The sequence below is a fragment of the Papio anubis genome, chromosome 1 (assembly GCF_008728515.1).
Source record: "Papio anubis isolate 15944 chromosome 1, Panubis1.0, whole genome shotgun sequence".
Taxonomy (NCBI): domain Eukaryota; kingdom Metazoa; phylum Chordata; class Mammalia; order Primates; family Cercopithecidae; genus Papio; species Papio anubis.
This window is the reverse complement of record NC_044976.1, coordinates 19107026-19133203: the sequence shown is the minus strand read 5'-3', so window position 1 is coordinate 19133203 and position 26178 is coordinate 19107026. Positions and strand designations below refer to the sequence as shown.

The following is a 26178-nucleotide window of genomic DNA, read 5'->3' as shown; positions in this document are numbered from 1 at the left end:
TTAGGTCTTACTACATTGCCCAGGCTAGTCTCAAACTCTTGGCCCTCAAAGTACTGGGATTATAGGTGTGAACCACTATCCCTGGCCTTGTTTCTTTATGTCCTTATTCTATAGGCTTTTTTCTATTTTTAAAATTATTTATCTTTTTACTTAAGAATTTTTGTTAAAAACTAAGACACAAACACACACATTAGCCTAGGCCTATACACAGTCAAGATCATCAACATCACTGTCTTCTACCTCCAGATCTTGTCCCACTGGAAGGTCTTCTGGGGCGATAATATGCATAGAGCTGTCATCTTCTATGATAACGGTGCCTTCCTCTGGAATATTTCCTGAAGGACTTGCCTGAGGCTGTTTTACAGTTAACTTTTTTTTTTAATAAGTAGAAGGAATATACTCTAGTGATTAAAAAGTATAGTGTAGTAGGTACGTAAGCCAGTAACATAGTTATTTCTTATTACTGTGAAGTATTATGTGATACACTTGATTGTATGTGCTATACTTTTAAGTGACTGGCAGCACAGTAGGTTTGTTTACACTACCATTAACACATACATGTGAATAATGCATTGTGCTGCCATATTAGGATAGTTACAGTGTCATTAGGCAATAGGAACCTTTCAGCTTCATTATAGCCTTATGGGACCACCGTTGTATATGCAGTTTGCTGTTGATGGAAATGTTGTTTTGCAATGCATGACATATATAATATAATGCCCTACAAACAGTTGTCTGCCTGTATTCTTCTTTCTAGAATCCTGGAAGCCTACTGATACTGAAGGTAAGAAGCAGTATGACAGGGAGTTTCTGCTGGACTTCCAGTTCATGCCAGCCTGTATACAAAAACCAGAGGGCCTGCCTCCTATCAGTGATGTGGTTCTTGACAAGGTAAGCTGCATACTCAGAGAAAACTAGTTCTTTTTGGTGGGAACTGATTTTAACTATAAGTGCAAATATGTGAAGTATCAGCAGTTTTTAGTAATTGTTAGACCAAATGATATAAAAATATCTAATGTTTAAGAATTTGTTTCCCTAAACACTGTTGGATTTGGAGTTCCTTATAGGTTACAGTCATTTTGGGATTTGGCCCATATTGGACTAGTGTTTTTTTAATGTTTATTAATTGATTTATCTGCTTATTATGGCTGTTTTTTGGTGATATAAAAATTTTGTGGCCGGGCGCGGTGGCTCAAGCCTGTAATCCCAGCACTTTGGGAGGCCGAGGCGGGCGGATCACGAGGTCAGGAGATCGAGACCATCCTGGCTAACATGGTGAAACCCCGTCTCTACTAAAAATACAAAAAACTAGCCGGGCGTGGTGGCGGGTGCCTGTAGTCCCAGCTACTCGGAGGCTGAGGCAGGAGAATGGCCTGAACCTGGGAGGCGGAGCTTGCAGTGAGCCGAGATCGCGCCACTGCACTCCAGCCTGGGTGACACAGCGCGAGACTCCGTCTCAAAAAAAAAAAAAAAAAAAAAAATTTGTGTTTGTCGGGGGAAACATACGGCTAAATTGATACAGAGGTCTTTCCTCATTGTTCTAAAAGTTCATTATGGAATTCTGTCGGCATTGAGGATAGGTCAGAAATCTAGGAAGGTATTTGGCAGATCAAACATAAGTGAGAGTCAACATGATTCAAATAATATGTATCTCAAAATTTCCCTGATAGATACCTCCAGTGATTGAATTCCCCAATCTTGTGCAAATAGGCATCCTTCCTCTTTGCATCTGATCTTAATGGTGCACACAGCAAATTAGTACAGTCAATATTTGTTTACTAAATTAAAAGGAGTAAAGTCAGATCTACTAAAGTAATTTCATGGAAATCAAAGATAAACCAGAGCTGATGACTAAGCTTGAAGTATTCTTGTTTTGTAGAGGAACAAAAATGTAAAATGTAGAGATTAACTATCTTATGGAATCATATCTACCTCTTAACTGATTTATGCCTAGTGTTTCATTATTGGAATGCTAAGCTTGTGGGAGTTATTTGTATCCTACTGCTCAAGGTCATAACCAAGATCTGATTTTTCACACAAAAAAATTTGCAGCCTCCGGCATAAATGGGGTAATAAAGATGTCCAGGAGCTGCTTATCCAGAACTCATTTATATTATTTTACTTTCTTATAGCAATAGGTCTTCTTACTTCTATTGGTGGTATCTAAGTCTTCTCTCCTAGATAGTTATGTGAGGACAGCTGAATGATTGATTAATGGTGCTAATTTGAGGCTACTTCAGTACCTCAGAAGTCAAGTGTTATATCCACCAAATTAGATTATCCTCTTAGAAAATATTCCTGCCTGTCCTGCTGCCTTATCTGTTTATGACTTTGGACACTAATTAGTTGACTTCTCACTGGTCTGCTTAACTTTGTGTCGTCCATAGTCACATTACATACTTATTCAAAGTCAGATATCTCAGATTAACAAGGCAGACAGTGAAATTTTAAATGAATCATCACCCATTAAACATATCTCCTTTAAGACTTATTGTCCACTCATAATACATTCTTTACTAACCATAAGTCTACAGCATCAAAACTAAAATGAGCAGTAGCAGGATTCCTATAGGCAAGTGCTCTATGTCCTGGTGAATATTTTTTTTATTTCTAAAATTTGACGCTAGCGTAGAGGATCTCAAAATGTCTTGTGCCTTTCAGTTGGTCCTCAGTATCTAGTGAGCCAATCTACTGATTATGTATAGCCCCTACTTGGAAATTTAAGGCCTAAATCATTCTCAGGGTGTCGGAAAACATTGTTTTAGCCTAATGGCTCTAAGGATAGCCCAGGAGAACCTGCCATGGATGAGGTTGGGCTTCTGCTGGTTCCAAAGCTGATGCTTACCGTGTGCTTACCGTTTAAGCTGATGTAACCTTTCAGTCAAATTTTTTGTTATCTTTTGTGGCAGGGAATGCTCTGGAACATGTATTAAGGTTTCTTTTGCTTCTTCATGCAGATCAACCAACCCAAATTGCCAATGCGAACTCTGGATCCTCGGATTTTGCCTCGAGGACCAGACTTTACACCAGCCTTTGCTGATTTTGGAAGGCAGACACCTGGTGGAAGAGGCGTGCCTGTAAGTGCAAGTTCCCTACAATTCACTTAGTTAGATACTGGCACAGACTCCATGAAATCCTACCTCACGGCAAGACAGCAGCTTTTGTTCGCTGATTCTAGTCAAGAAGAAGAAGAGGCAAAGACTATCCTTTCCATATTCATATTAAAGCAAATAAAGAATACACTTGAGTTGTTTTTACTTGACAGAAGCTAGTCTGCATTAATTTGGTCTTGATTTTTTTTTCCCCCATTTTTTCAATTGAGGTGACCTGCAAATAGGTTTAAAAATAGTGCCAACCATGGCCGGGGATGGTGGCTCAGGCCTGTAATGCTAGCACTTTGTGGGGTCAAGGCAGGAGGATCACCTGAGGTCAGGAGTTCAGAACCAGCCTGGCAACTAAGAGAGACCCTGTCTCGGGCCGGGCGCGGTGGCTCAAGCCTGTAATCCCAGCACTTTGGGAGGCCGAGACGGGTGGATCACGAGGTCAGGAGATCGAGACCATCCTGGCTAACACAGTGAAACCCCGTCTCTACTAAAAAAATACAAAAAACTAGCCGGGCGAGGTGGTGGGCGCCTGTAGTCCCAGCTACTCGGGAGGCTGAGGCAGGAGAATGGCGTAAACCTGGGAGGCGGAGCTTGCAGTGAGCTGAGATCCGGCCACTGCACTCCAGCCTGGGCGACAGAGCAAGACTCCGTCTCAACCAAAAAAAAAAAAAAGAGAGACCCTGTCTCTACCACAAAAACAAAAAGAAAAGAAAAGAAATAAAATAGGCCAGGCATGCTGGCGCATGCTTATAGTCCTAGTCCTGGCTACTCGGGAGACTGAGGTGGGAGGATTACTTGACCCCAGGAGGTCCAGGCTACAGTGAGCCATGATCATGCAACTGTACTCCAGTCTGGCTGACAAAACAAGAACAGGAGGTCCAGGCTGCAGTGAGCCATGATCATGCCACTGCACTCCAGTCTGGGCAACAAAGCAAGACCCTGTCTCTGAAAAAAAATATATAGAGAGAGCGCCAACCTTGATAAGATTCCTGTTTTGTTTTGAGGTGTCCTGATATACTGGAGATCTCTGATGACATTCAGCTAATGATCATGTCTTGTCTTTGTTTCTACAGATTTGCAAAGTGCAGAGCAGGCATGGATTGCCAATTCTGGAACAGAGCAAAGCCCCAACTTGCCCTCCGCTGGCGATGTCACACCCACCCGTGAAGAGCCTGCCTCTAGGGGTGCGCTGAACGCTTTGTTTTTTGTAATAATAGTCTCTGGTGTTACAATATTTTCTGTTACGCTCTTTTTATTTACTATTGATTGTTAAGTCAAAATTTGAACAAATGACAAGTACAAAAGAGTACAGTATCGGTAAACTGCAGATTGCTGTTACACCTCCAGTGGCAGGCTCTTCAGCGGTGGAAGTGAAGTGGCATCACCAGTGGAGTTATGCTGGGGCACTGCACTGTGCAAGATTCGGCAGACTCTGCCTACTCCATGCTTTGTAGAATTCAGAAAGCATGGGGGAAGTTGCCAACGATGTTGAATACCTCTTTTCCCCAAGTTAGAATGGCATAGAGAGCAATACATCTAACATTCTGGAGGAGCTTGGGGTTTGATGTACATTTGCAGATCACCCTGTTACTTCATTTTATGTAAGGTGACGCTTTTTGTTTCTCCATCACCTTTTTATTTCTGAAATGGCAACTTTTGAAACCTGCTTTGAATTAAGACTACATTGTCTGACAACAAATGTCACTTTGTAGATATTTAAATTATTTGATTATTTTCCTGCAACCAAACAGTGATAGAATATACTTGAATGCCTACAGTGTGTTGTAGACTTTGTAAAAACTACTGAAAACCACCTGAATTTGAAGCATACTGTTTATTGAGTCATTACCATCACCATTTTAGAGACCTGTGTATGTGAGATACTCTGTTTCTCACACATTTATCTATTTTCAGGAAATACTAAATTAAAATTTTTTTAAATCTTGAGTTACCTCACCAGCACGTCTTAGAAAGCAGCTTTCTAGAACCATTTTATACCTTTTTTTAAATATTATTTCCTTTTTTAATGTTGAAATTTTTATTTGTATTATTGTTCGTTTTGGTTTTGGTTTATATCTTTGTTTTGCCAAATATTTGAAATAATGTTGATGCTGTTTTGAATATTCTGTGGATAATAGCATCTGTGGTTATTATCATATTGCCCAATTTTGTTGATAGGTGGCTCACAAAATGTATAAATCCTCTTCCAATGTATATTGTCACTTTTCACTACCAGCTTGCTAGTCATTGTTTGCTAATAACTAGTTATAACAAAAAGGAAATATTGTGAGTTTAGAATAAGTGACGTCTCTTTTAAATTATTGAAAATAGAAAATAATTTTTAAAAGTAACTTTATCACAGTGTATACCACTCCTCTGTATACCTACATATGTGAGATCAGTGAGTTATTCTGGTACATTCAAAGTAATGTGACTAGAAGTGAGACATTATCTAGAATTTGTAGTAGCTCCAAAAGTATCAACTTTAATTATTTAATTTACTTTTATTAAGCAGTTTTGTTCTATGTCAGAAGCTAGTTTTTAAGTGAAATTTTGATCTCTCAGGGTAATGTTGATATGTTAAGCCTTAAGGCAAGTTATTCTTCCAGCCTGTCTCCTAGATAACAGACATTCTCCACTTAATGTGCCCAGCTTACCTTGGTATATTGATATAGATACAGATGGGAATGTCACAGGACATAAATATCAACATATAAAGAAACAGAAATGGCCAGGCACAGTGGCTCATGCCTGTAATCCCAGCACTTTGGGAGGCCAAAGCGGGTAGATCGCTTGAGTCCAGGAGTTCAAGACCAGCCTGGGCAACATGGTGAAATCCTGTCCCTACAAAAAATACAAAAATTTGCCGGGCATGACGGCACACACCTGTAGTACCAGGTACTTGAGAGACTGAGGTGGGAGGATTGCCTGAGCCTGGGAAGCAGAAGTTGGAGACAGAGGTTGCAGTGAGCCAAGATCGCACCACTGCACTCCAGCCTGGGCAACAGAGCGGGGCTCTGTCTCAAAAAAACAGTAACAAAAATAATGCTGTTTGGAAAAAAGCAACAGCCCTACTCCCCTACTCTTTGCAGTTTCTGATTCCATACTTCAAATAACTTTCTAGTTCTCCAAATTATCTTATAATTAATTATCACCTAATAATGTGAAATCTATGTGTGGTATGCCCCATTATTATCTTAATTAGCCATGACTTCTATTTTTTTTTTTTTTTTTTGGGGGTAGTCTCGGCTGTGTCACCCAGGCTGGAGTGCAGTGCATGGCGCTGACTCACCTGCTTTCCGCCTCAGGTTCGAGCCGTTCTCCTGCCTCGGCCTCAGTAGCTGGGACTGGCATCTCCCTACGCCCGGCTAGATTTTTGTTATTTTTTTATGAAACGAGGGATTTCACCATGTTAACCAGAGATGGTCTCGATCTCTGACCTCGTGATCGGCCTCCCAAAGTGCTGGGATTACAGGCTTGAGCCACCGCGCCCGGCAGCCATGACTTCTAATACAAACTTTTCTGCAGCAGGCTAGGTATGGTGGCTCACGCCTGTAATCTCAGCACTTTGGGAGGCTGAGGTGGGCATGGGCAGATCACATGATGCCAGGAGTTTGAGCCCAGCCTGGCGAACATGGCGAAGCCCTGTGTCTACTAAAAATACAAAAATACAAAATTACAAAAATATAAAAAATTTAAAAAAAATACAAAAAAAAAAAATACAAAAATTAGCCTGGGATTACATGTCTGTAATCCCAGCTACGCAGAAGGCTGAGGCACAAGAATCGCTTGAACCCAGGAGACAGAGGCTGTAGTGAGCCAAGATCACGCCACTGCACTCCAGCCTGGGTGACAGAGCAAGACTGTCTAAAAAAAAAAAAAAAAAACCACAAAAACTGCTGCAACAGACTTACTATAAAATATTTTTAATGCATGCTAATGATTTTAAAATGTCATATGCAGCTACGTAGTTTTCAAACCTAAGTGTCCTTCACTGGATAGTAAAGTGCATATCTGTTAGAAATCACCACGAAATAGCATGTCTTTAGTTATTTTTAAAATAAAATTACGGGCGGGGCGGCGGTGGTTCACGCCTGTAATCCCAGCACTTTGGGAGGCTGAGGCGGGTGGATCACGAGGCCAGGAGATCAAGACCATCCTGGCTAACACGGTGAAACCCCATCTCCACTAAAAATACGAAAAATTAGCGGGGCATGGTGGTGGACGCCTGTAGTCCCAGCTACTCGGGAAGCTGAGGCAGGAGAATGGCGTGAACCTGGGAAGCGGAGCTTGCAGTGAGCCAAGATCGTGCCACTGCACTCCCTCCTGGGCGACAGAGCAAGACTCCGTCCCAAAAAATAAAAAATTTAAAAAGATAAAATAAAATTACTCATCAGTTGTCTTTGTAGTCTTTTTGTGGACATCACAGAAAGCACTCCAAAAAATATATCTTAAGAGGAGCATTGGACCTAGACAAGTAATTTGCCATTTATAGTTATTTTAACTAACTTTTGAGATAAACTGATCAATCATAAAAATCCTAGGAGCAAAGAAAAATTCTAGGAGTAAAACCTTTCTTTAAAGGAATACTTGATTGTCTTCCTTCTTTAAAAATGTAAGTGCATATTGATTCTATTTTCTTTGATTATCCAGGTAAGCAGTGGAATTTAAGGTTACAGTCTCCGAATAAGATAGGAATGATGTATATTAAATTGCAAAACAGAGATGGGTATAATTTCTTAATACCTTTTTGAAAACTGACAGTGGGTAAAAAATTCAAACTTTAATATCGCCTGAAAAAAGAAAATGGCTCACTAATCAACCCCAGATTTTGACATTTTTAGTTTTGACATTGTGGACCTTGAGCACATTATATCTTAAAGTTCCTTAAAGTACCGTCTTTCAAAGAAAGAAACCAGGTGTCATTTCTTTTTGTGTAGCCCATAACTTTTAGCACAGGATCCTAGATTTTTTGTGTGTTTAGTATATAAATCATTCATCATCTGTTGCTACTTCTGAAGGATACCAAAAATTTGATTATCTGTATTAAGTTTTTCACACACAAAAAGGGACATGAAATGTTTACGTTTATATATCACTTTTTTAAAAGTTCCTTTTGGTCCTTTGGTATTGACGATAACATAGTTTTTAGGGTCCTTTTACATGGTTTATATCCTATAATCACATTTTTAGGTAGGGCTGGCATTGTATACATGAAAAACCTTAACAAAACTAAGAGACTTGCCTACAGGACTTTGCTCATACATAGCAGATTTGTACTCTCTAGAGTCTGATTCTTTTGTCTCCTAAGTTCACTACACCACAGTTTTCCAGACATTGCTATTCCAAACAGTGAATTCATTCTCAGAGTGTAAATATGGGCGCATTAGAGATTGATTAATTGAACATACTAAGAATTTGTAAGTATAGTAGATGTATTAAGGACTCAAAATACCTAGATAAGTATTTGAGAACAGTGTCTTTATCTTAGTTATAACCAGAGATACAATTATAATTTTAAAATTTTTCATGGGTGTTTTCACCTGGGTTTTAATTTTAACTATTTTATCCTGGACTAACAATTTATCAGTTAGCTTTTCAAAGCTTTTTTTCCTTTGAAGCATTATTGTTACTTTCTCACATCTCTGTGTTGCTCATTTGAGACTCACACATATTTGTCTTGGAGCAGGTAAAGAGGTGTGGAATAAATCGTATTGCCATTTTCCAGATTCAAATCTCAAGGCATATTTATTTATTGGTGTTTGCAGTAGGGTTTGGAAATGGGCATTTTCTGACTTTGTCTCCTAATATTCATCTTTGGCTCTTACTTGATTTTGACATAATTTCCTTTCATTACATCCAGAAACATTTGTTCTTGGCAATGTTTATGTACAAATGCATGGATTAAATTAAATATCTTGTGATATAATTGTTTACCTGAGGTTTAGCCAACCATTTAATAAGTTATTAATCTACATAAGTCAACAGAATATAACCTGAATTATAAAAATCAGGCATTACTTGATTGCTACATTTTTCTTTTTCTTTTTTTTTTTTTTTTTGAGACGGAGTCTTGCTCTGTCGCCCAGGTTGGACTGCAGTGGCCAGATCTCAGCTCACTGCAAGCTCCGCCTCCCAGGTTTATGCCATTCTCCTGCCTCAGCCTCCCGAGTAGCTGAGACTACAGGCGCCCGCCACCACGCCCGGCTAGTTTTTTGTATTTTTTAGTAGAGATGGGGTTTCACCATGTTAGCCAGGATGGTCTCGATCTCCTGACCTCGTGATCCACCCGTCTTGGCCTCCCAAAGTGCTGGGATTACAGGCTTGAGCCACCGCGCCCGACTGATTGCTACATTTTTCTAACAGAATTGTTTTGTCTGGGCTACTATATTAAAATTTCAGTTACAATTTATGTTCTTATAGTAGTACTGTCTGGTTTAACAACTGTTCCCTTTTGGCATTTTTCCAATCTGATGATCTTTATTTCCTTTCAGTTATACCATGTGTCTCATACCTCTGGGTTTATCTGACCTGTTTTTGTGTGTGTGTGTGTGTTTTGTTTTTGATGTTTATCAAATAGTCTGAGATATCATCAGTACTGTATCCTTAGCTGGGTGCATTTGACAAGATTGGTGTGAAATTTTGCAGAAACTCTAACTTTTGATCCTGATGCATTCTTGATAACTACCATTTCTAATTGGGGCAGATGGTGAAGCATAAAGGAATAATTCTGAGAATGATTGATGTGTAAAGGTGTTTGAGCTTAGCAGCTTAGGCCCCAGACTGTGTATCTCCTAGAAACTGCCTTTTTATATAATAAATGACATTAAAGTCTGTACTTCTTTCTCTGTATTCAAAAGGGCAGCATTGGGGCCTTAAGTGAGGAATGATTTTCATGTATGTGTGCTTTGTATGAAGTTTTTATTCTCTCTTGAAATCTAATGGCTAGCCCTTCAGTACAACTCAGAAAGAAAAAAAAAAATCTGATGGCAATATTTGCTCAGCACTAAAAGAATGATATATCAGAAAAAGTAAAGGTTGTCAACGTGCAGCAGGTCTGCTTGAAGGTAGCAGAGCTTAGTATCAACCCAAATGTTTAACCTTGAAAAATTATTTCCAAGCATTTAAGATAGTAATTGTTATGAATGTTTTGATACACAAAATGCAACTTTTAACTTACTCTGTTATCTCTACTTAGTGTGCTGGCAGTATAACATGGCAACATACTTTGGTTTTAACACAAGAGTATAGTGAGAATCCAGCAGGAACAGAGCTGACAAATAAAAGGAAGACATTTTTTTTTTCAGGGAGTAATTTAGTTTGACTCTCATCGATGATATATAATGAGTTTATTTTAGTATTTCTGACCCAACATATCAAGTGGAATATTTTATGATCTACAGTAAGGCTTAGTGTTGATGTTATATTTGCATTTTACCCTGGGATTGTAGAAACGCAATTTTAGCAGATTTGTAACTGTGATGATAACTACCTTTGAATTTTTGTAATTATTGAAGTGACCAGTCCACAGTTATGCAACTAATAAAAGATAAAGCTTCAGTTAGAAGTAGTCTTTCTCATTAGAAGTAACAGCTTTGTCAAACATCTTGTTCAAAAAGGCCTCTTGTTCAAAAATTGTAGTGGTGGAGAATATTACATTGATGGTCTTCTGAGGTTGTTTTTTTACCCCGCAAAAAGATTACATCCAGCTTGAGTGTCTAGCGTTGCTTGGTGTGGTCATCAGGCTTGACTTGAACAGCACAGCAAAGACAATAAATTGCAAGTACTCTGAATAGCTGTAATATTCTTGTCCTAGTTGTTGAATGTTGGACCACGAAGATCTCAACCTGGCCAAAGAAGAGAACCCAGAAAGATTATCACAGTTTCTGTAAAAGAAGATGTACACCTAAAAAAGGCAGAAAATGCCTGGAAGCCCAGCCAAAAACGAGACAGCCAAGCCGATGATCCCGAAAACATTAAAACCCAGGTGAGAACAAAAGCATATCCTGACATTGTTTTGAAATTATGTTGATTTTGTTTAAACTTATTTTGCTTTGCTAATGTTTGTAGAGATAATCAGTTTAAGACTTTTTATAATGTTTTCCTATTAAAAGAATTATTCTAAAAGCCATTATGGATGCCAGACAACCTACTGTTTTCTCTTGAAATTGCTTTTTGTGTGTTTTTTCAGAATAGTTTCCAGGTCTAGAGGTTTCATGTGTCATAGACTTACATAATTCAGGCTTAAGTTAATATTTGCTTTTCTTTAAAATGCATTTTTAGATTCTCAGTGATTGAGTCTCTTTATCCTATTTATCCTAATTATTACATTGCTTTATGTTCTTTGTCAGGCCTTCATTGCCAGTAAGCTAGAATTTAGAAACTCATCTTGTTTTGAAGGCTTTTGGAATAAAATTTAATTCTTTGAATCTTTTTATGCATATCCTGCCCTCAGAATTATGAGGATAAATTGAATGGATTTATTTTATTGACACAAAATTAATTTTTATGTGTCAGATTATATAAAGCCTTTATTCATCTTTTGCTTTATACACAATGTCAATTCCTATCCCCAGGTTACCTCTGCGACTTCAGATGTTTTTGCTTCTAGGCACCAAAACTGGAGTCTCTTAAAATTCACACTTGTACCAGAGCTAAGCATCACAGATCACCTACTAACTTTTGAGCATCTTGATTCCTTATATATCTTTTCTCTCACCATGAACAGTTAAGTGTAGCAGTTCAAAGTTCCAGGTCTGGAGGCAGAATCCTGACTCTGTTAGGCAGGTTCTTAATCTCAACTATAAAATGAAGTTACAAACATTGAGTGCCTCATAGGGCCAGTGTTAAGATTGAATGAAATAATATAAACCATTTGGCATGGTTCCTGGAGCTTGGTTAAGTGCTTAGTATGATGATGTCCCTGAGAGCGGAGATGGGCCTTAGATATCGTTCTGATTCAGTTCCATCACGTAACCTCAGAGAAAAGGGGATCCCCAACCCCTAGTACCAGTCGGTGGCCTGTTGGTAACTGGGCCACACAGCAGGAGGTGAGTGGTGGCAAAAGAGCATTACCACCTGAGCTCCACCTCCTGTCAGATCAGTGGCAGCCCTAGATTCTCATAGGAGTGAACTGTACATGCAAGCGATCTAGGCTGCACGCTCCTTATGAGAATCTAACTAATACCTGATGATCTGAGGTAGAATAATTTTATCCCAAAAACCACGTTCCTCTTCCCCCCGCAACCCCATCCCCAACCCTGGTCTGTGGAAAAATTGCCTTCCACAAAACCAGTTCCTAGTGCCAAAAGGTTGGGGACCACCGTTCGAGAGAGTAAATTCTCAGTAAATAATTGTTCAGTAAATAAGCGAACCCACAGAGTAGTTAATACAAAACAGAGATGAAGATGAAGCAATCCGTCAACTAGCCGTGCTGTCAAACTGTAATTGGCGGCTTGCTTTTGTTTATCTCTGTAGGGATTATCCCCAAACATTTGCCACAGGGTTCCTAAGGACATCCTTCTTCACATTGCTGAGATCAAGTCCCTACATTTCTCTCCATTTCAACATATCTCAACCTTTTTTGGAGGGGGAAAAAAAAAAAGAAAGCCTTCTTTGTCCCTCTCTCCAATCTCCCTGAGAAATGCTTAATGATAATGGGCCTAAATGGCCTGTATGAAGATAGTTAAAACTTCCTACTGGATCTTCATAATTGACAATGAAGATGTATTTAAGGCACTTGGATTAATGCCTTACTTTATTAAATTCTTACTGTACCTATAATGAGGAAATAGATGTTACCCTTTTTTTCCATATGAGGAAACTAAAGCTTCAAAAGTTGTCAAGCGTCATAAAAGAATAGTCCAGTTGTTATAACTTGTAATCTGCTTGTTTATAACAGAGTTCTCTCCATTATTAAGTCTTATTTCAGAAACAGAATAATTATCTTGATATGAGGTAGCATTAATTAATAGGTTTTCTTTAGTAAGTAGATAAAAGAAATCCAATGGAGAATTATTAAAATTCCTTTACAGAGCCAGTACAACCTTCTTTTTCTTGACACTTTCTTTTAAATATGGACTTGATTTGTTGCCTTCCCTTATGTTCCTACTACTATATTAAATCATTTAAATCAGCATTATGAACGACCTGTCGATGACCTTATTCTCATCTTCTTGAAGCATTTCTAGGAAATCATTGCCTCAGGACATGTCTGGGCTTCTACCCCTAGGATTCCCTGCATTCTCTTTCTTCTTTCTCCTCTGTTAACAACATTTCTACTGAGGCTGCCTGAGTCATCTACCTGAAACACTGATTTTTGTCTTTCCATTCGAGCTTTTTAACCTAGCATTCAATATGTCTTTTTCACTCACAACCAGAGAAGGCTAGTCTTCTGATATTTCCAGCGTGTTCTCTCAATTAGCAGGCCAGAAAATCCTCATTAACAATTCCTTCCTAAAGTGTTTTCTCTTTCATCAAATATCTACTTTATTTTTTTTTCTTCCCTTTAGCCAGCTCTTTCTATCCTTTATTATCTGGCCCAATTATCATTTCCTTCTTTTTTTTTTTTTCTTTTAAGATGGAGTCTCTCTCTCGCTCTGTCATCCAGCCTGGAGTGCAATGGTGCGATCCTGGCTCATTGCAGCCTCTGCCTCCTGGGTTCAAGCGATTCTCCTGCCTCAGCCTCCCAAGTAGTTGGTATTACAGGCATGTGCCTCCACGCCTGGCTAACTTTTTGTATTTTTAGTGGAGACCGGGTTTCACCATGTTAGCCAGGATGGTCTCTATCACCTGAACTGGTGATCTGCCCACCTCGGCCTCCAAAAGTGTGGGATTACAGGCGTGAGCCACCACCCCCGGCCCTCATTTCCTTCTAAAGGCATTCCTCGACTAATCCAGTGCCTCTGACCTCATGTACCTAAACTATTCCCCTTTCTGGTCTCTAATCAACCCTAGTACTTGCTTTATCACTTCGTTTTTAAATGTATTGTCCCTGCAACTAGATTTTGATTCTGTGGAAGGCAATAACTGCTTTGTGCTTCATTTGTACCTAACACAAAATTTAGTGGATATCAACTAGATACTTAGTTACAGTGAAATGATTTTTTTTTTTTTTTTTTTTTTGAGACAGGGTTTCACTCTGTCACCAGGGCTGAAGTGCAGTGGCACTATCACAGCTCACTGCAGCCTTGATCTGCTGGGCTCAAGCGATCCTCCCTCCTCAGCTTCTCAAGTATCTGGGACTGCAGGCATGTGCCACAATGCCTGGCTAATTTTTTTGTAGAGACCAGGTCTCATTCTGTTGCCCAGGCTGGTCACGAGCTACCATCTCAGACTTTTTTTTTTTTTTTTTTTTTTGAAAGAGGGTCTTAATCTATTGCCCAGGCTGGAGTGCAGTAGCACGATGGTGTCTCGCTGAAGCTTCAACCTCCTAGGCTCCCACCTCAGCCTCCCAAGTAGCTGAGACTATAGGCATGGACCACCATACCTGGCTAATTTGTTACAATTTTTTATTTATTTATTTATTTTTTTTTGAGACGGAGTCTTGCTGCATCGCCCAGGCTAGAGTACAGTGATGCGATCTCAGCTCACTGCAACCTCCGCCTCCTGGGTTCAAATGATTCTCCGGCCTCAGCCTCCCAAGTAGCTGGGACTACAGGCATACCCCACCACGCCCGGCTAATTTTTTTGTATTTTTAGTAGAGACAGGGTTTCACATGTTGACCAGGCTAGTCTGGAACTCCTGACCTCAAGTGATCCGCCTTCCTTCACCTCCCAAAATGCTGGGATTACAGGTGTGAGCCATTGCGCCTGGCCTAAAAATTTTTTAGAGGCAGTGTTGCCCAAACTGGTCTTGAACTCTTGGCCTCCTGCAGTCCTCCTGCCTTGGCCTCCCAAAGTGTTGAGATTACAGGCATGAACTCCTGTAGCTTAGCTAATAAATGATTTTGTGTGTGTGTGTGTGTGTGTGTATGTATGTATGTAATTTTTTTTTTGGAGACAGAGTCTCCCTTTGTTACCCATGCTGGAGTGCAGAGGCATGATCTCAGCTCACTGAAGCCTTGAACTCCCAGGCTCAAGCGATCCTCCTGCCTCAGCCCCACAACTAGAACTACAGGTGCTTACTACACATCCAGCTGATTTTTGTATTTTTTGTAGCAATGGGGTTTCGCCATGTTGCCCAGGCTGGTCTTGAAACTCCTGAGCTCAAGCAATCTGCCTTCCAAAGAGCTGAGATTATAGGCATGAGCCACTGCACCCAGCCTCTTTTCATTCTTTCAGCAGTGTCTTTCACAGAGCAGTTGTTTTTATTTTTATTTTTATTTATTTATTTATTTATTTATTTATTTATTTTGAGATATAGCCCCACTTTGTTGCCCAGACTGGAGTACAGTGGCACAATCACAGCTCACTGTAACCTCAGCCTCCCCTGGCTCAGGCAGTCCTCCCACCTAAACCTCCCAAGTAGCTGGGACTACAGGTGCGTGCCACCGTACTCAGCTAATTTTTGTATTTTTTGTAGGGACAGGGTTTTGCCATGTTGCCCAGGCTGGTCTCAAACTCCTGGGCTCGAACAGTCCACCCACCCCAGCCTCTTAAAATACTGGGATTATAGGCATGAGCCACTGTACCCAGCTTGTTTCTAATTTTGATAATACTGAATTAACCTTTTCATTCATGATTGTGCTTTTGCTGTCATATCTAAGAAATATTTGCATAAACCCAAGAAAACAACGTTTTTCTACTGTGTTGTCTTCTAGTATAGTTTTAGGTTTCACATTTAGTTTTGTGATCCAATTTTTGGTGAGTTTTTTACAAGGTACAAGATAATAGGTCAGGGTTCTTTTTCTCCCCTTTCTTGTGGATGTCCAGCTGTTACAGCACCATTTGTTGAAAAGATTATCCTTTCTCCATTGAAATGTTTTGGCATCTTTGTTAAAAATCAGTTCATCATATATGTGTGCATCTATTTCTAGACTCTACATTCTTCATCAAGCTATGTCTGTCCTCTGGCCAACACCACTCTGTCTTTATATAGAAAGTTTTGAAATCTGGTTGTGTGAATTCAATTCTCCAACTTCTTTTTTTTCTTCAAAATTGTTTAGGCTCTTCTAGGGTTCTGTGTGTGTGTGTGTGTGTGTGTGTATCTTTTCATATAAATTGTAGAATCAGCTCCTTGTTTTCTACCCGAAACAAAAAACAAAAGGCCCTATTAGGATTTGGATTATGATATATCTGTAGATCACTTTGGGGAAAACTGACATCTTGACAATAATGAATCTTTTAATACATGAACATGATATATATCTTCATTTATTTAAGCCCTCTTCGATTTCCTTCATCAGTGATTTATAGTTTTCGTATTTTTTTCCATCTTTCTTTTTTTTTTTTTTTTTTTTTTGAGACAGAGTCTCTCTCTGTTGCCCAAGCTGCAGTACAGAGATGCAATCTCAGTTCACTGCAGCCGCCTCCCAGGTTCAAGTACTTCTTCTGCCTCAGCCTCCAGAGTAGCTGGGATTAGAGGCATGCACTACCATATCCAGCTAATTTTTCTGTTTTTAGTAGAGATGGCGTTTTGCCATGTTGGCCAGGCTGGTCTTGAACCTCTGGCCTCAACTTATCCACCCACCTCAGTCTCCCAAGTTGGGATTAAAGGTGTGAGCCACCACTGCTGACCTTTTGTCAGTTTTTTGGCTAAACATTTTATAGATTTTGGTGCTGCTGTAAATGGTACTTTAAAAAAATAATTTCTGGTTATTTATTGCTAATATATAGAAAAGTAGTTGATGTTTGCATTTTGACATTGTATCCTACAATTGCTAGACTGACTTATTCTGGTCTTTTTGTAGATTCCTTATGATTGTCTATGTAGACAATTTTATCTTCTCTGCATAGAGTTTTATTTCTTCCTTTACAATCTACATACCTTTTATTGCTTTTTCTTTGCTTGATTGCATTGATTAGGACCTCTGTTATGATGTTGAATGGGAATGGTGAGAAGAAACATTTTTTGCATTATTCTCAATCTTAGGGGCAAAAATCATTTTGCCTTTCACCATTAAGTGGAGTTGTATATCTCCTTTTACTAGTCTAGGAAGATCTTCAATTCTTTTTTTTTTTTTTTTAAATAGAGATTTTATAGCATTATTTTAAAAGACTCCTGCCTAGTATTTCATACCATTATTTATATTATACCATAATTTAGACAAATTTCTATTTTTTTTACATCAAAGTTATTTTCTATAATGGGTTATTATGATGGAAATTAGTGTGGCTAAAATATTTTTACGTATCGCTAAATATAAATACATTTCTAAAAGTATAATTACTGGTTCAAAGGTTACATACACAATCTTAAAGCTTTTGATACACGTTGTCAAATTGCCCTTAGAAATGTTAACAGATAATGCTCCCACCAGCTAAGTGTGTATATACCTATTTCTAGAATTCTCCTCAGTAGTGAAAAGAAGGTAATTTCTGACTATTTGTTAAATAGATTAATTATTTCTATAACTAGTTCACAGTCCTTGTTAATAATTTGAGAAGTTGAACTTATACATTATTTTAAAAATTAATCATTACAGAAAGTACCATATTGTCACAGTTACTCTAAGTTACTCTAATGCTGTTCTTTTTTGTGGCCCTTCTAGGAGCTTTTTAGAAAAGTTCGAAGTATCTTAAATAAATTGACACCACAGATGTTCAATCAACTGATGAAGCAAGTGTCAGGACTTACTGTTGATACAGAGGAGCGGCTGAAAGGAGTTATTGACCTGGTCTTTGAGAAGGCTATTGATGAACCCAGTTTCTCTGTGGCTTACGCAAACATGTGTCGATGTTTAGTAACGGTAAGAAGAGAGGAAGGAGTAAAACCAGAAATCTTCAAGAGGTATATTCTCCCCTCACTACACATTCTTCCCAGAAGTGTTATTGGGGCAACATAAAGGGGAGAATATATTTTTAGTATTTATTGATATATCCTCATTATATAAAGACAATCTTGCTTTATTAAAACGTATACTCCCCTCTGTAGGGGATATGAAGTCTGTACTGAAATGGACATGAGATGGGCCCATTCAACATAAGAAAGATTGAGTCAGGTTTGAATTAGTAATGTAAAATTATTGTCATGGGCAACAAATTTTTCCTGTGTGTCTCTTATGGAAAGCAAGCAAATGCATGCTTTCACATTTAATTAAGTTTGAAATTTAAAAACACGTTGATTCTAATTCTAATCTCTGTGAAAATGAAAGGATAGTTGTTCTGTAGTCAAAAAGATTTCAAAGCTGATAATTTCATGTCATAGAAACTGTTTACATTGTCTGAAGCCATTTAATCTCCACAGCCTGTCAAATCTAGGGCAAGACAGAGAGGGAGACCAAAGAGCTTCTGATTAGTGTTCATTGTCCTCTATCCCACGATCATAAACTGCCATGTATCATCTGTGTTTTCTCTTCCTGTTGTTACCAAGGTACTTGTGTCAGAAATGTCTGTCCTTTAACATTTGGATTTTTTCTTAATTATTACAACTCGTTGTCGTGCCTTGCTGCTTAGAAACAAGCTATGAAAATGCAAAATTCTCTCATTCTACCAATAGTTTTGACTACCTATGTCAAAGGTAGGTAAGTCTTTTGGGGTTTGGAAAAGTCACATCTTCTGTCTTAAAGGAACTCAAAATCCATTTTGAAAATAAGTATTTCCAAGAAAAAAAATACTTAAAAGGTATTTTGTGATGTAGCAGTATCTTAATGCCTGAATGGATGGTTAGACTGAAAAATAAGTTGGAAGAAAAAGAAAACAGTATGTTGGTGGGAGAGCCACAAAACTTTTACAAAGCAAATAGAGTTTGAGTTGGACCTGAGATAATGGGGAATACACATTTGGAGAAGAAAGAACATATTCTAAGCAGGCTCAATTCTGAAGCAGTAAGTGTGGCTTTGGAGTCACAGCTCTAGGTTTAAAATTTAAACTTTAAAATGAAATTCCAGGCTGGGCACGGTGGCTTATGCCTGTAATCTCAGCACTTTGGGAGGCTGAGGCAGGCTGAGGTCAGGAGTTTGAGACCAGCCTGGGCAATATGGCGAAACTTTGTCTCTACTAAAAATACAAAAATTAGTTGGGTGTGGTAACATAAATTAGCCAGGCATGATAGCATGCACCTGTAATCCCAGCTACTTGGGAGGCTGAGGCAGGAGAATCACTTGAACTCAGGAGGGAGGCTGAGGTTGCTATGAGCAGAGACTGCACCACTACATTCCAGCCTGGGTGATAAGAGTGAGACTGTGTCTCAAAATAAAATAAAATTAAGATAAGATAAAATAGTTCCTACTCTGCCGCTTCCTAACTTTATGACCTTAGAATAGTTACCGATGTCTTTAAGCCCCTGTTTTTAATCCATAAAATGAGATTAATTCATACCATTTACAATATTATAAGGATAAAATTAATTTTTAAAAAATGAGATTACAAAATTTCTAGCTCAGTGTTTGGCCTGTAGTAAACCCTAAATAAACTGAAACTATACTGGACCTTTTAGGTCCAATTTGTGAAGGTTTTGAATGTTCGCTATAGAATGAGGATGATTATTATTATAATAAAAATAATCTATTCAGCACCTACTAAGTTGAAATATGGGTAGAGGCTTTATGTATACATATTATTTTTAATGGTTATTCTAACTCTGAAAGGTCAGTGTTATTAGCCCCACTTTATTGAACCAAAAACTGAGCTTAAAAAGGAAAAATAACTTGCTCGGGGTGATATAAGTAGTAAGTGGCATTGCTAGAATCCAAATCAGGGATTATTTAACTCAATCACTTGCCATAGTGTCTCCTGATGTGCCATAGTTATATGGAAGCAAACTAATTTTCCATTTCTGAGCGCTCATTTTCATTGTGGTAGCCATGGCATCCTGTGGTCACTCATTAAAATTAGGACTGGATCCCAGATCCTCTGGATCACACTTCAGTGCCCTTTCCCAGTTTTGAATTTTATCAGATAGGCAGTTAAGTGGTGTTCAGGCAGTTTAGTGGAGGAGTGATATTGATGAAAATGGCTTTTGAAATGATCTGGCAATAAGTACAAATTGGATTGGAATAGGAAGAAATTATAGACAAGCCACCCACTTATGAGACTTTTGAAAACTTTATTGGATTGTTTATTTATTTTGCTTGAGACAAGGTCTTTTGCTCTGTTGCCCAGGCTGGAGTCCAGTAGCGTGATCATAGCTCACTGAAGCTTCAAACTCCTGGGCTCAAGCAGTCCTCCTGCTTGACTGTAGGCACACAGCACCACCAGGTCTGGCTATTTTTTTTATTTTTAGTAGAGATGAGGTCTCACTATTTGCCCGGATTGGTCTCAAAAACTCCTAGGCTCAAGTGCTCCTCCCGCCTGGGCCTCCCAAAGTGCAGGGATTACAGGCAGGAGCCATCTCCTGGCCTCCTGGATTATTTTAAATTATAAGATAACAACCTATTTGAACAAGTCAAATGGTATAGTTAATACAGTTATTACTGTCTGCTTGCAGCCCCAGGCAGTTAATCTTCCTTCCCTATTAGATAGTCACTGTGAATGGTTTTGATGTAATCATCTACAGTTTTCTTCATATTTATAAAATCATATGAAAATATGAGTGTATGTATAAAGAGGTATTTTTTTGATTTTGCTTTAGTTGAATTATATAAATTATTTTCAGTTTGCCTTTTTGTTTTTTTAACTTAATAAATGTTTTGGGCAGCCCTCTAGGTCATTACAGATATATTTTACTCATACTTTTATACAAATTGCATAATATTTCATAATATGCATATACTGTAACTTATTCAACCATCTCTTTCTCTCTCTCTCTCTCTCCCCCCTCCCTCCCTCTGCTGCCTCTACCTCTCTCTCTCTGTCTCTCGTGTTCTTTTATCCTTGTATTCTGGAGTTTGCCTCCCTCCCTCCCTTCCTTTTTTTTTTTTTTTTTTTTCCCACACAAGATCTCGCTCTGTATCCCAGGCTGGAGTACAGTGGCGTGATCACAGCTCACTGCAACTTCAAATTCCCGGGTCCAAGCAATCCTCCCATCTCTGCCTCCCAAGTAGCTGAAACTACAGGCACATGCTCAGCTAATTTTTGTATTTTTTTATAAATTTAGTGTTTCAGGGTTTCGACATGTTGTAGGCTGATCTGGAACTCCTGAGCTCAAGTGATCCGCTTGCTTCAGCCTCCCAAAGTGTTGGGACCATAGATGTGAGCCACCATGCCTGGCCTCTTTCTTCTTTTCCTTCCCCTTCCCTTTCCTTTTTATCTTGTTCTGTCACCCAGGCTAGAGTGCAGTGGCAGGATCTGGGCTTCCTGCCTTCTCAACCTTCTGAGCTCACATGATCCTCCCACCTCAGCCTCCTGAGTAGCTAGTACCATAAACACGAACCACCGTGTCCAGTTAATCTTTAATTTTTTAATAGAGACAGAATCTCAATATGTTGCCCAGACTGGTCTTAAACTCCTGGGCTCAAGCAATCCTCCTGCGTCCTTACCAAAGTGCTGGGATTATAAGCGTTAGCCACTGCACCTGACTTTTATTTCTTTCATGTATGTTTTTAATCTTTGAAACTTTTTTGTTGAAATATGACTAATATATGTGCTTTCTGGGTTGAAATTCTTCATTTGTTGCATTTGCCAAATTTAATGATGTAAATGCTGTCCTCAGGACTATTTGTAATCTACTGACAGTTTCACAAGACTCATAAAATTACTGTTAAACAGTTGTCTGTCATAAACCAATATGAACAAGCTTCAACACACCAATGCAACATGCTTACAGAAAGGGATACAGATCATTACTGTACAGCTCAATGTATATCAGCAACACCTTAGACCCTTTTCAATACTCTTTACTCTTTTTTAAAGGCAGCTAGGACCAGGTGCGGTGGTTCGCACCTGTAATGTTAACACTTTGGAAAGCTGAAGCAGGAGGATTGCTTGAGCCCAGGAGTTTGAGGCCAGACTGAGCAACATGAGACTCTGTCTCTACAAATAAAAAATTGAAAAATTAGCCAGGCATGATGGCACGCACCTGTAATCCCAGCTACTAGGGAGGCTCCGATGTGAGGATCCCTTGAGCTCACGAGGTCAAGACTGCAGTGGACCATGATAGTACCATGGTACTTACTCTAGCCTGGTGACAGAGTGAGTGAGACCCAGTCTCAGGGAAAGCAAAAAAGGTAACCACTGTCCTGACTTCTAACACCATAGTTGATTACTTTTGAGGGATTGAGAGACTGAAATAAAACAGTAACAGTGAGCATAGAATCATAGGATCCTACTACACACATCAAACATCATAGGATTATTAAATATCTAAATTTGAAAAGGTAACCTTTTATAAGAAAATCGAGGAGGCTATTTTCATGAACTTTGAGTAGGGAAAGATGTCTTTAGCAAGATTCAAAACATGAAGGATAAAGGTGTAAGATTTGACTGTTTATAATCTTTGGTGCGGCAAAAGATACTGTAAATAAATACAAAGATAAAACTACAACCTAGGAGTATGTTTGGAGTCCATTAACTGACAGAATATTAGAATCCAGAATTAAGGAGGAAAAAGAAGCAAATCAGTATGGAAAAAAACAGCCCAATAAAAATATGGGTAGTTCATAGAAATGAAAATCCATTGGTTGATAAACTTTAGAAAAGATAATCAATGGCAGCACTTCTCAAAATAAGACATTTACGCAGCTAACAGACATATGAATAAAAGCTCAGCATCACTGATCATCGGAGAAATGCAAATCAAAACCACAATGAGATACCATCTCATGCCAGTCAGAATGGTGATTGTTAAAAAGGAAACAATAGATGCTAGCAAGGCTGTGGAGAAACAGGAATGCTTTTACACTGTTGGTGGGAGTGTAAATTAGTTCAACAGTATGATGATTCCTCAAGGATCTAGAACCAGAAATACCATTTGACCCAACAATCCCATTACTAGGTGTTTAACCAAAGGAATATAAATCATTCTACTATAAAGACACATGCATGCGTGTGTTTTTGCAGCACTATTTACAATAGCAGAGACATGGAACCAACTCAAATGCCCATCAATGATAGACTGGATAAAGAAAATGTGGTACATGTACACCATGGAATACTATGCAGCCAGAAAAAGGAATGAGATCACGTCCTTTTCAGGGACATGGATGAATCTGGAAGCCATCATCCTCTGCAAAGTAACACAGGAACAGAAAACCAAGCACTACATCTTCTCACTCATAAGTGGGAGTTTCACGTTGAGAACACATGGATACAGAGAGGAGAACAACACACACCAGGGCCTGTTAGGGGTGGGAGTTGAGGGAGGGAACTTAGAGGACGGGTCAGTAGGTGCAGCAAACCACCATGGCACATGTATACCTATGTAACAAACCTGTACAACCTGCACATGTATCTCGTTTTTTTGTGTTTTTTTTAAGGGAGAAAAAAAGACATTCAATGTTATTCATTATTAGGGAAGTGATAAACTAAGAAAAGATAAACTATAGTTCTAAAAAATTCATCTCCACTAGATTTTTTTTTTTAATCCCATTTTAAATGCTTTTAAAGATGAATACAACCATTTATGAGGGCAATTGGGCAATAATGTTAAAGATGTTCATGTACTATGCAATAACACCAAATTGCTACATTTACCAGAGATTTACATACATGTGAAGCAGCAAGAACTCTCGCATACTGGTCATGGTAATGTGAATTGCAACAGCCACTTTGGAAATTGTTTAGCATTATATACTAAAGCTGAAGTTTTTCTGCCAAAACTAGCATTTTAATTCTTAGGTATATACACAACCAATAAACATACATATCTCATATGCTAGGAAATATATACAAAAATGTTGTAGCATTTTTTTATACAGAAAAAAAACATGAATAAATGCCTGTTAATAGTAGAATGGATAAATTGTAGCATGTTTATACAAGGGCAGTGAATCTGAAGTACAACTACATGGACATGGATTCTCACAAGAGTAAGTTTGAGTAAAAGAAGGCAGACCCAAAAAGATACTATATGATTTATTTATTTAATGTTCAAAAATGAAACAAAAACTAACTTGGGTGTTTGGGGATACCTGTCTGTAGTGTTAGGGGTTGCATGTTTTCTTTGTAAAACAAAAGCAAGAAAGTTATTATAAAAGTCTAGAAGGCTTTTGTATAACTTTGGAGACAGAGAGGGGGTTGTGGATGTGCTTTGGAAGGTAATTTAAGAGGAGCTTCTGAGAAGCTTTCAGTGTTCTGTATCTTGACCTGGTACCATACCTGGTGGTGTTTATGGAGTTTGCTTTTTCATAATTAATTGAGCTGAATCTTAAAAAGTTTTCAAAACAAAAACAAGCAATAGAGTGAAAAGCTTAAAAGCCACTACCGGCTTTTAAGTTTTACTGTAATATTTAGTTTCTTAAAATCTGAAAAAGTGGCCAGCTATGGTGGCTCATGCCTATAATCCCAGATTGAGAGGCTGAGGTGGAAGGATCACGTGAGCCTAGGAGTTGGAGACCAACCTGGGCAACATAGTGAGACCTTGTCACTATAAAAAAATAGAAAAAAATTAGGCAGGTGCTGAGGTGGGAGGATCACTTGAGCCCAAGAGGTCAAGGCTGCGGTGAGCTATGATTGGGCCACTGCACTCCAGCCTGGGTGACCAGAGTGAGACCCTGTCTCAAAAAAATAAAATAAAGTAAAAAAGCTGAGTGTGGTGGCATGCACCTGTAGTCCCAGCTACTCCAAAGACTGAGGCAAGAGGATCACTTGAGCCCAGGAGTTTAAGGATGCAGTGAGCTATGATGGCACTATTGCACTCTAGCCTGGGTGACAGAGCAAGACCCTGTCTCTAATATTTGTGTATACACACAGACACACAGTCACTGATTTTTTTTTTTTTTTTAAGTAAAAGATCTAAAACAAGTATGGCAAAATGTTAAGATTTGACACATTTGGGCAATGGATACCTGAGTGTGTGCTATTTTATTTTGTACTGTTAGAAAAGAAATGAATTAGCTGGGCATGGTGGCGCATGCCTGTCACCCCAGCTACTTGGGAGGCAGAGGCACAAGAATCACTTGAACCCAGGAGGTAGAGGTTGCAGTAAACCAAGATTGCACCACTGCACTCCAGGCTGGGTGACAGAGCAAGACCCTGTCTCAAAAAAAAAAAAAAGAAAAGAAATGGAGTCTACTGAATTGCTTTTTCAAGATGACGTGTCCACGGACCAGTGTTGCCCAAAAGTGGAATGCCCAAAATTGAGCTGTTAGTATATGTTTCAACAATGCAGGCATAAGCAGATTTGTTTCCTTCAAGCCCCTGTTTACTATGCTAAAGTTTCTTGTGAAATCAGACAGGAAAGATCTACTGTATACATCATTTTCTAAACCTCTAGAACACAGGCATTTAAAAAAATTTCCTTAAGGTAATTATTAGCTTGAAAAATAATACCTACCAACAGAATCAAAGAAACTGAAGACAGTGAATAAAAATTTAAACTAGTATCTGGGAGTCTGGTCTCAACCAGGGACATTCCCTCCCACCCCCACCTCAGGACATTTGGCAGTGTCTGGAGGCCTTCTTGGTTATTCGTATGGCATCTTAGTGGGTATGGGATGAGGATGCTGCTAAGCTTTCTATAGTGTGCAGGAGAGCCCTCCACAAGAAATAATTATCCTACCCCAAATGTCAGTAGTGTTGAGGTTTAAAAACCCTGGCCTAGACTGTTGAGATTGTAAGATTTAGGAGAATATGTGTTCTCATTGTTTAGAGCAGTTGTTAAGCCATTTTTCTCTTTCCATGTCGTTCACATTGATTGCACACCTCCATTTAAAACCTCTTTTGTAACTTTGCAGTGAATTCTAGAGTATAAAATTATTTTGCAGTGAATTCTAGAGTATAAAATTATTTTGTTTGTTAATTTTTTCATGAAGTCTTAAAGGGTAGGCCTTTAGGAAAGATTCCTTTAGATTTATAGAGGAAATTGATGTAATGGATTCAGCTTTCCCTCGTTGCTCTGTAATACCGTATACACACACATATGTACATATCCATCCAT

General features: G+C 38.8%; 1 protein-coding gene across 27 annotated transcripts in view; it reads left to right on the top strand.

The window, feature by feature from the left end:
• EIF4G3 (eukaryotic translation initiation factor 4 gamma 3) overlaps positions 1–26178 on the top strand; it is a 376290-nt gene that overhangs the window by 291495 nt on the left and 58617 nt on the right. For 21 of the 27 annotated variants that reach the window (XR_004183106.1, XM_021936998.2, XM_031665056.1 and 18 more), the window contains 5 exons: positions 758–891; positions 2958–3077; positions 4178–4288; positions 10921–11091; positions 17756–17953. Coding sequence is in view for 26 of the 27 variants with exons in the window: in XM_021936998.2 (XP_021792690.1) it covers positions 758–891; positions 2958–3077; positions 4178–4288; positions 10921–11091; positions 17756–17953 (734 nt within the window). In the remaining variant the exon portion in view is untranslated. The remainder of the gene's footprint in view (positions 1–757; positions 892–2957; positions 3078–4177; positions 4289–10920; positions 11092–17755; positions 17954–26178) is intronic. The other 6 variants (XM_021937011.2, XM_031665098.1, XM_031665104.1 and 3 more) reach the window with 1 other exon arrangement.